General features: G+C 49.5%; 1 protein-coding gene and 1 long non-coding RNA gene across 7 annotated transcripts in view; one reads left to right on the top strand and one right to left on the bottom strand.

The window, feature by feature from the left end:
* IPO9 (importin 9) overlaps positions 1 to 16,194 on the bottom strand; it is a 39,534-nt gene that overhangs the window by 11,169 nt on the left and 12,171 nt on the right. For 5 of the 6 annotated variants that reach the window (XM_086342982.1, XM_086342983.1, XM_086342985.1 and 2 more), the window contains 10 exons: positions 14,491 to 14,579; positions 13,807 to 13,893; positions 13,244 to 13,363; positions 13,035 to 13,135; positions 12,790 to 12,848; positions 12,092 to 12,243; positions 11,343 to 11,441; positions 10,200 to 10,306; positions 9,720 to 9,859; positions 7,356 to 7,515 (listed from right to left, as the gene is read on the bottom strand). In XM_086342982.1, the coding sequence (XP_086199108.1) occupies positions 7,356 to 7,515; positions 9,720 to 9,859; positions 10,200 to 10,306; positions 11,343 to 11,441; positions 12,092 to 12,243; positions 12,790 to 12,848; positions 13,035 to 13,135; positions 13,244 to 13,363; positions 13,807 to 13,893; positions 14,491 to 14,579 (1,114 nt within the window). Of the gene's footprint in view, positions 1 to 4,963; positions 6,217 to 7,355; positions 7,516 to 9,719; positions 9,860 to 10,199; positions 10,307 to 11,342; positions 11,442 to 12,091; positions 12,244 to 12,789; positions 12,849 to 13,034; positions 13,136 to 13,243; positions 13,364 to 13,806; positions 13,894 to 14,490; positions 14,580 to 16,194 lie in introns of those variants that run through there. The other variant, XM_086342987.1, reaches the window with a different exon arrangement.
* Positions 5,022 to 6,258, top strand: LOC147355976 (uncharacterized). The gene is made up of 2 exons (XR_015142913.1): positions 5,022 to 5,135; positions 6,210 to 6,258. It is a non-coding gene; the product is annotated as an uncharacterized LOC147355976 (long non-coding RNA).

Below are 16,194 nucleotides of genomic sequence, written 5' to 3'. Positions count from 1 at the left end.
CTCCATGCTGGAGCCTCAGGCCTGACTCATCCTGGGACGACAGCGAGCTCCCTTCCCCCTTCCTTGCCCGCACCCTGACCCCGGCCTTCTGCTCTCCTTCACAGCAAGTCTGGCCTTTCCAGAAGCCTCCAGAGGGAGGTGTGTGGCTCAGCTCAGTCAGCACAGTGCCCTCGAGGTCCACCCGGCTGCTGCAGACGGCAGGCTTCCCTTGCACAGCTGAGTTCCGTCCACTGGACACACATCACCTTTGCCCACTCCCCGCCGATGCCCTCAAGCAGCTGCCACAGCCCGGCTACGTGAACAGCACAGCAAGGAGAGCGAGCACAGGCATCAGTTCAAGATTGTGTTTCATTTCCTCTGGTTGGATCAAATGGTAGCTCTATTTTTTAATTTTTTTAAGACCCTCCATACTCTTCTCCACAGTGGTTGCACCAATTTACACTCCCACCAACAGTACAAAAGTGTTCCTTTCTCTCCACTCCCTCGTTAATCTTGTTATCTTTTTTAAAAATATTAACTAGCTTGCTTATTTCTGGCTCTGCTGGGCCTTCACTGCAGTGTGTGGGCTCTCTTTAGCTATGGCGTGTGGGCTCAGTTCTGGCACACAAGCTGAGTTGTCCCGCAGCACATGCAATCTTCTCGGACCAGGAATCAAATCCGTGTCCCCCTGTCCTGGCAAGTGGATTCTTATCCACTGAGCCACCAGGGAAGTCCTCTTCTTGTCTTTTTGACACTAGCCATGCTGACAAGTTTGACATGAGAGCTCACTGTGGTTTTGATTTGCATTTTCCTGGGACCTAGTGGTGTTGAGCACCCTGTCATGTACCTATTGGCCACCTGTGTGTCTTCTCTAGGAAAAAACGTCTTTTCCAACCCTCTGCCATTTATTTTTTACCAGATGGTTTATTTGCTATTGAGCTGTATGAGCCTGTTAAATATTTTGCATATTAACCCCTTATCAGATAAATGGTTTGCAAATATTTTCTTTCATTCGGTGGCTGCTGCTTCCTTCGGCTCACGGCTTCCTGTGCTTTTTTAGTCTGATGTGGTCCCACTCATTCATTTTTGCTTTTGTTGCCTCTGCTCTTGGTGTCAAATATAAGAAGTCACTGCCAAGACCAGTGTCAGAGAATTTAATTTTTAGGTTTTCTAAGAGTCTCGTGATTTAGGTCTTAGTTCAAGTCTTCATTTTGAGCTGACTTCAGTATATGGTGTAAGACTGTTGCTGTTCAGTCACTAAGTCACGTCCGACTCTTTGCGACCCCATGGACTGCAGCATCCCAGGCTTCCCTGTCCTTCACTATCCCCCAGAGTTTGTTCAAACTCATGCCCATTGAGTCAGTGATGCTATCCAACTATCTCATCCTCTGTTGTTCCATTCTCCTCCTGCCCTCAGTCCTTCCCAGCATCAGGGTCTTTTCCACTGAGTCAGCTCTTCCCAGCAGGTGGCCAAAATAGTGGAGCTTCAGCATCAGTCCTTCCAGTGAATATTCAGAACCGATTTCCTTTAGGATGGACTGGTTGGATCTCCTTGCAGTCCAAGGGACTCTCAAGAGTCTTCTCCAACACCACAGTTCAAAAGCATCAATTCTTTGGCGCTCAGCCTTCTTTATGGTCCAGCTTTCACATCCATATATGACCACTGGAGATGGCCTTGACTAGACGGACCTCTGTTGGCAAAGTGATGTCTCTGCTTTTGAATATGCTGTCTAAGTCTGTCATAGCTTCTTTTTCAAGGAGCAAGCGTCTTTTAATTTCACGGCTGCAGTCACTGTCCACAGTGATTCTGAAGCCCAAGAAAATCACTGTTTCCATTTCCCCCCCATCTACTTGCCATGAAGTAATGGGACTGGATGCCATGACTTTAAGTACGCTTTTTGAATGCTGAGTTTTAAGCCAGCTTTTTCACTCTCCTCTTTCACCTTCATCAAGAGGCTCTTTAGTTCCTCTTCACTTTCTGCCATTAGGGCGGTATCATCTGCATATCTGAGGTTACTGATATTTCTCTCAGCAGTCTTGATTCCAGTTTGTGATTCATCCAGCCTGGCATTTCGCATGATGTACTCTGCATATAAGTTAAATAAGCAGTGTGTAAGATAAGGGTCCAGATTTTCAAATACCATTTACTGCAGAGCCTGTCCTCCCCCCGTGTGTGTTCTTGGCTCCTCTGTCATAAAGTAATTGGCCTCAGAAGTGCAGGTGTACAGCTGGGCTCTCTATTCTGCTCCATGATCTTTGTGTCTGTTTTTAATGCCAATACCATCCTATTTTGATTACTATCACTTTGTAATACAGTTTAAAATCAAGAACTGTGATACCATACAAATTCTGGAATTGTTTGTTCTATTTATGTAAAAAATGCCATTGGAATTTTGAGCGGGACTACACTGAATCTGTAGATTGCTTTCGGTAGTTTGGACATTTAAATAGTGTTCATTATTTCCATCTACGAACATGAAATATCTATTAGTTTGTGTCTTCAGTTTCTTTCCTTGATGTCTTATAGCTTTATGTGTATAGATCTTTCATCTTGGTGACTTATGTTTATTCTTAGATACTTTATTGTTTTTGATGCAACTATTTTTTAAATTTCTCTTTCTGATAGCTCATTATTCTTTTCTAACTGCTCTGCTCAGGAATTCAGTACTATGTTGAGAAGGAGTGGTCACAGTGGGTACCCTTACCTTGCTCTTGATCTTAAGAGGAAAAGCTTTCAGCCGTTCACTGCTGAACATATTAGCTGGGGGCGGGGGGGGGGAGGCGGTCATATATGGCCTTTATTGTGTTGAGATGTGTTCCTTCTACGTGCTTTGTTGAAAGCTTTTGTCATGAAAGGGTACTGAATTTTGTCAAGTGCTTTTTCTGCATCTATTGAGATATTCACATCTTTTAATTTTTCATTCTGTTAAGTGGGTATTGCATTTATTAGTTTACGCATGCTGAGCCCTTTGCATCCCAGGGGTGAGCCCCGCTTGACGGCGGTGTGCTGCCCTTCACGGTGCCACTGGGCCGAGTTTGCTGGCGCTGTGCTGAGGGCCACACTCGTCCGGCACACTGGCCTGTCGTTTCTTTTCCTGTAGTGTCCTTGTTATCAGGGTAATGCTGGCCGAGAAAAATGAGTATGCAAATGTTCCCTCCTCTTCAGCATTTGGAAGGAGTCTGAGAAAGGCTGGCATTTACTTCTCTTTGAACATTTGGTAGAGCTCACCAGTGGAGCCATCTGGTCCTGGGCTTTTCCCGTGGCAGCTTTCTCGTTACTGACTCACGCTCCTCATCAGCTACTGGTCTGTTCAGATTTTCAAATTCTTCTTGTTCAGGTTTGCTAGGCTGTATGTTTCTAAGAATTTATGCATTTCTTCTAGGTTAAGCAGTCTGTTGGCACACACTTGCTCTCCGTGGTCTCTCGCGAGCCTCTGTCTCTCTGTGGTGGCAGTTGTGAAGGCTCCTGCTTCGTTCGTATGAGGGCTCTCTCTCTTCGTTTTAGTCTAGCTATAGCTTGTCAACTGTGTTTAGTTTTTCAAAATACCAGCTCTTACTCTCATCAAACTCTTCTAACGTCTCTCTGGCCCCCACTCATCTGTCGCTGCTCTTGCCTTCCTCCTGCTGCCTCTGGGCTTCATCTGTTCTCTTTTGAGCTCCTGAGGAAGGAAGTGAGGTTGTTTGAGATTGTTTTTTCTTTTTTTGCTTTAATGTAAGTGTTCCTTTGTTAGAACTCCTTTTTCTGTATCCTGTAAGTTTTGGTATGTTGTATTTCCATTGTCATGTGTTTCAAGACATGTTTAGATTTCTCTTTTAATTTTTCCTTTGACCCACGGGTTGTTCAGAAAAGTACTGTTTGATTTCCATGTATCTTTGATTTTTTTAGCTTTCCTACTGTAACTAATTTCAAAAGTTTCCTCCACATGTGACTGGAAAAGACACTCGATATGATTTTCACCTTAGATTTACCAACGTTGGCATCACGGCCTGTCCTGGAGCACACCCCATGCAAGCCTGGGAAGGAGGTGCGCTCAGCTGCTGCTGGATGAACTGCTCAGTAGGTCTGCTGGGTCCATCTGGGGGAAAGTGTAGTTTAGGTCCAATGTTCCATTACTGATTTTCTGTTTGGACAAACACCCCCTGTAAAGGGGATGGAGTATAAATCTGCTGTTATTGTACTGCTGTCTGTCTCTCCTTTCGGATATGACTATCTGCTGGGTGTACTTAGGTGCTCTGATGGCAGACGCACGCGCATTTGTGACCGTCCTAGTTTCCTGATGAATCAGCCCCCTTATAGTATAATGTGCGGTTTCGTGTTACAGCTTCTGAATTAAAGCCCACTTGCTGATAAAAGCACAGATTCTCACTCTCTTCTGGTTTCCACGTCACGTGGAGCATCTTTTCTCCTCTACTTTCAGCCTGTGTGTCTTAAGACCTGTAGCCTCAACTGGTTCTTTCTTCTAATCCATTCAGCTAATTTGACTTTTAATTGGAGAATTTAGTCCATTTATATTTAAGATAACTTTTGTAAGTGAGCCCAGTTTACTAGCTGCCATTTTACTAACTGTTTGCTGGCTCTCCTGTGGTCCCATTCCCCATTGCCCCTCTGGCTGTCTTCCTCTGTGAATGGTGATCTTCCAAAGAGAAATGCTTTCCTTCTTTTCTCTTTACTGTTTGTGTGTCTATCACAGACTTTGCTTTGTGGTCACCATAAAGCATTGTACAGACATAAAGAAACTCTACTCCTTTACTCCCATCCGTTAATGTCTCTGATATCACAATTTAACCCCTTTTATACTGTGTATTCATTATAATGAGGACTTTCCTGGTGGGTCAGACAGTAAAGCATCTGCCTACAATGCGGGAGACCTGGGTTCATTTAGCTGGTTATTTGTAATACTTTCATATTTTACCCTTTAGAGTCAGGTGGTTAACACCATCATATCACAGTATTAAGAGTATTCTGAATCAATAATATACTTACCTGTAGCAATACATTGTATATTTCCACATTAGTAATATGCATCTTTTCATTTCAGCTTGAAGAATTTCCAGTGTTTCTTGTAAGGCAGGTCTAGCAGTGAAGAACTCCTTCGGCTTTGTTTGTCTTGGAAAGTCTTCATGTAGTCTTCACTTCTGAAGGACAGCTTTGCTAGGTAAAGTATTCTTGGTTGGCAGCTTTTTCATTCAGCACCTAGAATGTATTATTCCACTGTCTCTTGGCCTGCAAAGTTTCTGCTGAGAAATCTGTTGCTGGCCTTACGGGAGCTTCCTTGTATGAGCAGAAGGTTTTTGCTTCTTAATGCTTTGAAAATTCTGTCTTTGATTTTAGATAGTTTTATTATACCATTTGATTCAAATGGCGTCTATTTGAAACGAATGGATCATTTACTGGATAACCAGAGAAGGCAATGGCAACCCACTCCAGGAAAATCCCATGGGTGGAGGAGCCTGGTAGGCTGCAGTCCATGGGGTCGGGAAGAGTAGAACACGACTGAGCAACTTCACTTTCACTTTTCACTTTCATGCATTGGAGAAGGAAATGGCAACCCACTCCAGTGTTCTTGCCTGGAGAATCCCAGGGACGGCGGGGCCTGGTGGGCTGCCGTCTATGGGGTCGCACAGAGTCGGACACGACTGAAGCGACTTAGCAGCAGTAGCAGCATTATACTGTGTCTTGAAGATCACCTTGGACTGAAATTTTGGGGTGAAGTATATTAGCTTTATGACTAGGAGGTGCAAGTCTCCTCTCAGATTTGGGAAGTTCTCATGCATTATTTCTTTAAAAAGGCCTCTTCCCTTTCTTCTGGGGCTCCAATCATGCATCTACTATTTCTCCTAAAGGCACCACTGGGTTCACATTTCCTCCTTGGTTTTCATTCTTTATTCTCTGTCATCCTCTGACTGGAAGGCCCCATCTTCTATTTCACAGACCTCTTCTACCTGATTCATTCTGCTACTGATGCTTTCTATGGTATCCTTCAGCTCCAGAATTCATTTGTTATTTTTTTATGATTTCTCTCTCTTGGTTGAATTTCTCATTCTGTCTGTGAGTTGTTTTTCTGATTTCATGAAGTTGTGTTTTTGTGCTTTCCTGCAGTTAATTGAACTGCTTAAAATGATATTTTGAATTCTTTATCAGATGAATCACAGATCTCCACGTCTTTGGGGCTGGTTACTGGAGAGCGACTGTGTTTCTTTTCTGACACCATGCTTTCTTGGTTTTTCAGGTTCCTTCATGTCTTTCATTGCAGTCTTCACATCAGAGGTAGCAGTCAGCTCCTTCAGGCTGTAGTGACCAGCCTCTTACAAGTGCCTGGTCCTGAATTTCTCACCCTGGTGCCGGGCTGGAGCATCCATTGGGCTGTGGACTTCAACAAAGGCTCCCCCATCTGTGGGTAGCTGTCTCAGTCAGTGTTCTCCAGGAGTTCCTGGACCACTCCTCGATCCAGAGCTGGGACAGCCTGTGCTGCTATAACCTGAAACACAGGTTGGTGAGATTCCCCCTGGCTGCTTGGTGTACGGTGATGATGACAGAACCAAGTCAAATGGAACCATAGCCAGGACTGTGGTTGGCAAATCAGCAGACAGGATGTGAGCCTATCTTCTCCAAACAGCTCTCTTGTCCTCAGGCGGCTCTGACTTGGACAGATGCCAAACTGTGGGTGCAGGAGGGACAGAGCGAGGGCCCCTTGTTCAGGCTCCTCTGACAGCCTGCACCCTAGTGCCCTCTGAGGACACACAGTGATGCCCAGCGTCTCAATCTGCTTCAGAAGGTCAGGAGGCAGTGCAGGCGGGTGGAAGAGAAATTGTGTTTTTAGGGTTTCAAGCAATTCTTAGGACTCAACTGAGGCTCTCAGATTTGGACTTGAAAACACCCCTGCAAACACCAATGCCTCTCTGGTCTGAGGAGGAGCACAAATAAAGGACTACCTGAGCCATGAGCTGTGAGAAAGGTGCAAAACTGGGGAAAACACGCACAGTTTCCAGGCCATATTATCCCAAGTTTGGTTTCTAGCACAGATACCATCAGTCAAGCAGGCGGGCTGGGCTCTCAGCCCGCTTCTATGCTATGCTCCACTACCGTGCAGCCCCAGGCAAGTCAGGTCTCTCTCAGAGCCCAGGTTCGGCCCCTCTGTGGGGGAGGGAGCAGTCCAGATGGTCCCAGAACTGGACTGATTTGAAAAGGAAAGAGGAGTAAAAACAGGACACATCTGGGACTCACAGAAGCCCTGTCCTGCCAACATTCATTCTGCAGGAGATCTTCGTCAGAAATTTCCGAGCGACACGGTGAACAGGTAACTGCTGTTTGGGACTTCTACCCTGAGCAACTTTCTCTTAAGACAGGTCTGCTCGCTCTAAGGTGGCGTACTCACCCCCAGATGGCTCTCACTGCGGAGATTCGAACTGATGGGGGTTGTGTCTCGTGAAGACCACTAACCGTTGCCTGAAGAAACTGCTGGATCAATTCAGGGGACATAGCAACTGTAAAGCGACTGGCAGCCCAGAGGGCCCGGCCCAGGAGGAAAGGAGACACTGGGGAGGAGAGAGAGCAGTCAGGGCCGGGCACGCTGCAGCTCCTCGCCCTCCTCCCAACCCCCGCGCCCCGGCGCGCCGCAACAGGGAGGCACTGCCTCACACACACACAGCCAATCAACAGGAAAGGAGGACCGGAAAAGACAGAAGCAAATGTGTGACCTATGGCACAGAACCTAGAGCAGTCTCCCAGATTCCCAAGGTACATTCTGAACATTCCTAGACCAAAAAGACATCCCAGCCCTGACCCCACCCCAGCTCTCGCCATTCCTCATGCACTGCTAACCAGCTCTCTGGAAGCTTCTCCATGGCCAGGTTTTCCCTACTCTTGGACCAACTGGAATATTACAAATTATATCTCTGTCATTCTCTTATTTAAAATGTCAATAAATTCCACAGCTTACCAAATAAAGTCCCTTGGATCAGTGCCTCTGGCATCACCTCCAATTCCTCTCTGTGCCTCCAGACTCAGGCATGCAGCCCACCCTAGCTGTCATCTTATGTTGCCATTTCTGTGCTTGGCTTTTAAGCCAACACACTCACCTCTCCTTGCATTATCTAACCGATCTCTTGGGCTGAAGTAATCCTAATTGTCTCTGAGCCACTTTAATCTCACGTCATCAGCTTTCTAACATGAACTATATATATATATATATATATATATATATATATATATTCAAATATATATACACTGATATTCCAGCCACCGGGATAAGGATTACTATGCCCTGCCTATTATTAAGATGTTTGAGAATAGAGACTATACTTATTTAGCTGTCACAGGGCTTAACCTTGTTATCTGTACAATAAACATTAGTTGATGGGACCTATTCAACAGAACCTACCAAACTGTGCCAGATAATTACATAATAAATTACATAATGGAGAGTAACAATTCTCAAAATACGGTCCTGGAAGTTACAAAAGTGAAACATTTTCGTAGCAAAACTAAGACAACGCTCAACTGTTTCAGTCTCACTCCCTGTGGAGTACACAGTGGTTTTCCAAAGGTTACATGACGTGTCACCAGGGCTCTAACAGCTAATGGGAGGTATGCTTGCAATTCTTATGTTCTGAAAGCTTCTCAGTTTTAATTTCTAGTATGTCAAATAATGTCACATGTGACAAAAAAATCTCCTTGGGGTTATTGATAATTTTTAAAGGTGTAAAGGGGTCCTGAGACCAAAGAGTTTGAGAATGGCTCGTATAGAAAAGCTTTGCTATGGCAAATTCTGGAAAAAATATGCTGGTGGGTGTGAGAAACTCCAGCACTGTCATCAACATGTAATCACACTGTGTGCGTCAGGGGCCAGGCGCTGCGGGATGGAGGGTGTGTGACAAGGCTTCCACTCGCACACGTACATTTCAGCAGAAGAGACAGAAACATTCACCAAGCTCAACAGACTGCACACATGGTAACTGCAGAACAAAAAGGAGTCTCCTCAGTGGGTCTGAGATCACGACGCTCAACTGCTTAGTTCTATGACCTGTGACTCAGAATGAGAGAGGACCTAATGACCTCAATAGAGACAGCGGAGAAGATTCTCCAATGGCTTAAGCTACCCAAAGGGCTAACTCAGGACAAGGACACAGGACAGTGCACTGGCATGGCAGGAGCAATGAGGGCCCCATGACTTAGGCTCAGAGAGGAAGCAGAGACTGAGCTGGGGTCTGGCTCTCAGGAGGCCGCTGTCCCGCAGCCACAGCCCTGTGCCCCGAGGAATGGGCTCCATGCAGTCGAGGCGATTCCTTTTAAGGCTAGCAGTGATCACGGACGTGAGAGCAGAACACTTTAATTATCTAGTTAGAATGGTTTTAGAGAGAACAGATAGTTTGAGAAAACTGATGGGAAGCAAACAGAGAGGATGAGCCTGACACAGACTGCCTGAGGGTACAGGGGGCTCTGCATTTACAACTCCTGCCAGAGTGCTCCCTGCACAGCAGCCACACTTGCGCCCTGTTCAGACGCCAAACACCACCCCGGGCAGTGGGCGTGAACCCGGGGGGCAGATGTGGGAGAGGGGTAAGGAATGAGCAGTGAGGCCGCCCCAGACTCAGAGCTGCTGAAATCTGAGTCAAGGTCCCCGGGCAGTGCAGAGTCAAAGGAGCCCCAGCTCCAGGCTGCAGGAAGAATTCCACCCCAAGGTTTACCTAAGTGAACAACAGAGCTGAGACCCCCAGAATCCTGCTGTGCTGAAACACACCTGAGAGGTTGAGGTCTGCAAGGACGACGCCGGTCAGGAAGCCGTGCATGTCGAAGGGGATCCTGCCGCTCTTCACGCTGTCAGTGACGATGGACTTCACCGAGCCCAGGGCCAGCATGCAGGCCTCGTGGACCTTCCACCTGCCAAAGGGACCCCATGGCCAGTCACACAAACCCCCCGCCAGAGACACAAGCACTCGAGGGAAAGGCACTTCAGCAAGCCTGACCCTGAAGGGCACTGAGCTACTCTTCCAATCTAAGCCTATATCTGAAAACAGTATAATTTAACAGTAACAGGTTTTTCTAACTAAAAACAAAGCAAAAGCCCTTCCTTTCCAGGCTTTTTAAAAAGGAATAAAAGCATCGAACCAACTATTTTAAGGAAAAACTGCTCTAGAACAGGTGATTCAAAGCCAGGATGCCTGCCCTCACCCACCGCCCAGAGGGTGCCCCCACGACGTGGCCTGCTGCCCCCTCTCACCAGTGCTCAGCGCCGCTGCTCTTGGTCTGCTCAGCCTCCTGTAAGTGCCGAGCGGCCGCGGCGGCCAATGCAGCCGCGCTCTCATTCTGGAAATCAGAGGCCACAGCCTAGGATGAGAGGAGAGGTGCCAACGAATATTTCTGTGCAAATTAAAACCATAAACTGCATTGCTGTGCATGTGGCTAACGTGATCAGATACACTCATAATGCAACCCCGAGCTGTATGAAGGTCTCTAAGTTAAAGCAGCACCCGTCTCTCTGCAGAGGCTGAGCTCTCTAAAGCTTACAGAATGGATGGCTACATTCTGCAGAGCATCAGGGGTCAATGAGAGACACAGCTGTGGACAGCAATGGACCAGGTATTTATCTCTGGGAGGTCAACTTGGAAAAGCAGAGCAAATCTACTAAGTGACATGCCGTGGCCCTCCTGAGGTGCCTTAGAAACACCAAAGGACAACAGACTGCCCACCAACAATGAAACGGGAATAAGTGTATCACCAGACAGGCAGCAGCTTCTCCACAGACCTCAGGCTAGAGATAGCTCTGTGCTCCGGTCAGAGCCACAGGAGACGGGCAGCCACCGGGACGTTCACCTCGCAGCAATCGAAGCTTGCAAATCTGCCAGCCTCTAGTCTGCGCTACACACAGACCCTTGCTGAAGACTGAACTAAGCCGAAGAGTCCCTGATGCAGACGCCCCCTCCCATTAGAACACCGCGCCCCGCACAGCTCTTTCATCAACATTGGCGTGAGAAGCAGGGCCGGACCAAGGGCTTTAGAATTCCTGCGTCTCAGACTTCACTTGAGATGCTCTGTGTTAGTTCTCAGTCACCTCTGACTCTTTGCGACCCCATGGCTGTGGCCCACCAGGCTCCTCCGCTCATGGAATTCTCCAGGCAAGAAGACTGGAGTGGGTTGCCATTCCCTTCTCAGGGGATCTTCCTGACCCAGGGATTGAACCCGGGCCTCCTGCGGGGTTGCAGGCAGATTCTTTACCATCTGAGCTGCTCTGTTACCCACCCCAGTCTGAGGTAAAGCTGTCCAAAACCAGTGCTGAGCAAAGGCTCGAGGGAGGTCTAGAACAAAGAGGAGAAGCCGACGCCGTCAGGACCCCGGTGAGTGGGTGTCGGGGCAGCCCTCTCACCAGCAGCAGGTCCTGGGCCGCGATCCTGACGGTGTAGGAGAAGGTATCGTCGTCCTCGTCTTCCACAAACTGCTGGGGGTTGGCGGTCCACACTTTGATCTGAAAGAACGATGCGGTCAGCTCTGTGAGGCTCCCTCTTCTAGTCCACACACACGGGAAGATTCCAACCTTCTGTTTTTATCTTGACCAGAACGCTACTCTTTCTGATGCAAAGAAGCAAACCCTTTACCAAATCATGCAGCTACGGCCGCTGTAGAAGGTGGCTGACTGCTGGCCCCTCCTACTGCCAGTCGGCTGTGACCCCAACAGGCCAATTTGCTGAGTCTAGTGGGTCTGATGGAAATCCAATGTGAAAATCATGTCAATTCCTAGGACACAGTGGCATTACCATATTTTTAATGCTCTCTTCTGGTCTAATGGACTCTCTGACTAGGCTAAGGATCTGAACGCTGTGTCTCACTATCTGCAGAGAAAGGCCAGGCTCTTCTTGCTATCACACCCTTGGTTAGGGGTCCCCTACAGATACCAAAGTGGGAGTATTCTACAAGTCCAACTACCTACCACAGAAGCTGATAAACCCCAGCACCCAGGGACTTGGCAAAATGATGTGAATGAAACCACAGCTTTCCTAGCACTTCCGGTCACGTTGCTCTTCAGGTATCAGTTTTTAGAAATTAACAGATGCCTGACCCAGACCCCACACTGAAGCTGCACTTGCACGCCGCTCACTGACTCCACCATGCAGGTACCTGCTCCTCAGTGATCTGCATGTAGAGGATGATGTAGTAAATCAACTCAGGCAAGGCCTTCTTGACAGTGCTTTTGAATTTGCTATTTTCCAGGAGAGCGTGGACAAACTCAAAAATGCTAAAGACGAGGTTTTCAAAGCCCAGGACTTCACCTACAGGAAGTACGTGAGAGAAGCTCTTAGTGGCAAGAAGACAGAAAGAAGCACAGATGCTGTGAAGGAACTACACCACCTCTGTGAGCAGGGGTCAGTTAAAGCACTCGTGGGAATGGAAGAGGCCCAGGGGGTCAAAGAAGGGAATTTCAGGTACTAGGCACTCTTTGGTTTTTCCAGCACAAAAACCAGGGAATTCCCTGGTGGCCCAGTGGTTAGGACTTTGGGCTTTCACTGCTGAGGGCCTGGGTTCAATCCCTCGTTGGGGAATTAAGATCCTGGAATTCACGCAGGGGAACCAAAAGAAAGAAAAAAGAATCTGAAACACTGAATATATTTTCCACTGAGAAATTCCATGATTTCGTAAGACTTATGCAAATGCTGACGAGGAACAGATTACAGATTTTCAATTTTTGTTTCCCCACGTCTAATCCACTGACAGGAAACTCAATGAGAACATTCTCAAGAGAGCAAAGCCTCTAATTTCCTGCCTTTGTCCTGGCTCCCTTCTCCACTACGAGGTATACGACCAAACGCGCTACATACCGTCGGAGTCCACAGGATCCTCTACTTCCTCTGTGTAATTGACTTCCGTCCTCACATAAGTATGATGAAGAGTAAAGAAACAGAATTTGCAGTCTGCTTTGCACACATTCTACAAGGGGACATGACACACTCCGACACTACGAGTAGATACTTTAAGAAAGCGGAACCACATGAACGTGAGGCCCGAGGCTCTAGACCCCCAACTACAGGGGTGGCAGGTCCCTGCCCTCTCCCAGAAAGGATATAAGGCTGCACTGTCAGTCAGGGTGTTCCAAACAATGGGCAGGATCTGCGGCATGGAGGACGCCATGTGCTTCGGGAAGTTCTTCACCAGGGCTGTCACTGCCTGAGGAGTTACAGGAAAAAACCCGAGAGTCACAAGTGAAACGGGAGAAAAATTACTGGTGTCAGACCACCCTGCAGACTCCCAGCACCCCCAACAGCAAGCACTCACCTTCAGGACCTCCATCTTGAACCCACTGTCTGACGTGGGACCGTCTGGGATCTGCAGGGCCTGGACAAAGGCCTCTGTGAACTGCTGCACCACGGGAAAAATCAGGACTTTGGCTGCACCCTGAAGGCAGAAATTACGATCAGTCCTGGACTCAGCCCGAATCTATGGCATCCAGGCACATGGCACCTCCAGACCCTCCAGGCTCAGGCCCTCGTCAGAAGGGTGTGGCCACACGGTCACTGGAGGTGTCCCCAGGGTCTGCCGTGTCCTTATTCAACACTGGCGGCTCCTCACCAGGAGCTCCTCAAACCACTCCTGATTCCAGGGACTGGTATTTCTTAGCTAGGCTGGTCCCACACAGGAGGCAATGAAAGCGCAATAAAGCCCCGGGTGCCAGCTAGTGCGAAAAGGATGCAGGACAAGATACCAGGAAAAGACAGACTCAAATGAAAGGAGACCCAGATGCACATGGATGCTCACTGCATCAAAAGCACGGCTGCTGCGCCCAACACACCCCGCCAGCGTCCAGGGCAGGCCAGCGGCCACGACAGAGGCGTGCTCACCTTCTCCAGCTCCTCCATGTTGCAGATCATGTGGGCACAGGTGGTGAAGATCTCCACGGCTCGGGAGCGGGTTCGGATCCCATACACCTGGGAGCGAGTCACAGCGGGGCTGTGAGGCTAACGTGCGTGCACGTGTGACTCAACTGTGACCACTCAACCCTGACCTGGGCACAGATTTATTTAATCCACAGAATAAAAGGCAACACAATGTGAGAACTTACTAGAATCAGCCGTGTATAGAGGCCCCTGTGGGCTAATCTGACTGAAAACATGAAGCTGGGTACACCTCGGAATCCCAACACAGTGTAGTGCTTTCAAAATACAGCCCCTGGCTAGGGATGGGGAGGAGCAGCGAGGCTGAAACATCCCCCAGTGGGCAGTCATCAACCCAACACACGCAGTAAGGCCCGTGGTGAGCAGTGCGGGAGACTGTCCCCGACACGCGGCTGAGGGGGCAGGCAGGTGGGTGGCCCCAGAGGGGCCTGAGCAGCCTCGCGGTGGCAGCTTGGAGCTCCAGCAGCCCCTCTGCTCTCCCCAGAGGCCTGGCCTCCCAGTCGCAAGGGAAGGGGCCGAGGCTCGTCCGACGCAGCCCTCGGTCAGCTCTTGTCTTCAGGTATGGGATCAGCAGCAGACACAACAGGCTCCCGAGAGCCAGGGCCGCTCTCGGCAATGCGAAGACCCTACCTCGGCCATGGTGAAGATCTTGTACATCTCTGGGAGGATGACGGGTGCAACCAGCGGCATCTGCGTGTCGGTGACTTCTCGAGTGAATTCTACAAAGAAAGGAGGCAGTAAAAATAACACTGCTTTATAAAGACATTCGTGTGACAACTGCTGGACTGCTTTAGGGAGCACGCAGGGAAGATGCTGGCCAGGAGCCCTACCCTGGGGCAGGGAAGCAGCGTGAAGCATTTGTTAGAAGGGAAAGGAGCACCGCAGGGGAAAAGGAGCGCACACCAGACTGTGGAGCGCGCGGCCACTGGAGAACCTGGGCTCAGCCTGGCCTGCGCCCGGTGCCGGCACCCAGGCGCACCCGGGGCCGCCTCACCGGGTTCCGCCTTCAGCACCTGCCCCCCTGAAGCCGCCGTGACACAGGTGAGAGCCTGGGAGACACCAGGGTCCCGCTCCAGCCTGCACATGGGGACGACGGCGCCGACCAGGGTCAGGCTGCTGCTCAGAGGACGAGCAAGGGGTCGCTACCCCGTCAATCTGGCCATCGAGCCAGACTTTCCGTTTGCGTCCAAAACCTCACGAGGCGCCGAGGCAGCAAGCTGAGCTCTGAAACGCATCACTGAAAGTGGAACACAGGACCCGAGCCCGCGTCCGCTCACTTGTCTGCTGCTTGACCAACTGCATTTTGTACTCTGATGCTCATTCTTCACTTTACAGCCCTTCATGTAGTTAAGTCCAAAATAAGTTTTCTGAGGGCACTCATCAAGTCAGAGAAAGTGCAGGACGCCAGCAGCTGCATCTCCAAAGCGCTTTTAGACGAAGAGGGAACCAAGGCCTGTGTGTCAGCGGACTCAGCTGTGACAGCTGGGCCTGCGCTGCCTTCCCACAATCAGCCTTGGTTCTCATGGATGAACGGTGAGTTTAATGGGAAGCTTTGCTAAACCAGGCAGACAGGAGCAGGGCCTTGAACAGCCCCGACGAGCCCCTTCTCCTCCCGGCCTCCTGCCCACCCATGGCACCCTGCGCCCTGCACGTGTGCCTCAGCGGCCCCCAGAGCGCGATCCAACCTCATGGAGCAGCTCCCTGGTGTGAGGTGGCGCTCTCCACACACATCCGCTGCCTCCAGCACAGTGGCATACCCTGCCAGCTCCTTCCCTGCGGCCTAGTGCAAAGTCATCTCACTGAGCAGACTCCCCCAGTCACACACAGCGAGGGCTCTGCAGTGAGACAACTCTGGGGACACGGACAACTACCTTTTCTTCCAGGTTTTACAAAGAGCAGCTGAACTTTGTGTTGGCAGACAGGGAAGGAGTAGGCTTCCTTTCCTTAGCAGAAAACAGATCTGTTAATTGATATTTTGGCATCAAGAGGCTGTGAGTAAAGAATCCTAGAAAGCTCACTCCACAGAAGGGTACGAGAGGCCACCTGAGAAGTAAGCCACACGGAGAAGCAGAGCCATGAGCAGGGAAGCCAGAGTCCGAGCAGAGAGCGTGTGATTTTCTCAGCTGGGTGGCTGTGTGTGCCATGAGCACGTGTCACAGGTGATCACACAAGTGCACCCAGCTGGGCGGTGCAACGAGACAGGGGCGTGGGAGGAGGGGCATGAAACGCAACTCGAGGAGGGGCTGCCTTTGGACGCAGATCTGGCACAACCGTCAGTGTCAGACTGCTGCCGTGGCTCAGCTGCTCAGTTGTGTCCGGATCTTTGCAACCCCA

Source organism: Bos grunniens, chromosome 16 (assembly GCF_055505025.1).
Source record: "Bos grunniens cultivar Pamir isolate PY7600 chromosome 16, Bosgru_T2T1.0, whole genome shotgun sequence".
NCBI lineage: Eukaryota > Metazoa > Chordata > Mammalia > Artiodactyla > Bovidae > Bos > Bos grunniens.
Note: the sequence above shows the minus strand (reverse complement) of the source record. Positions and strands in the feature narration are given on the sequence as shown.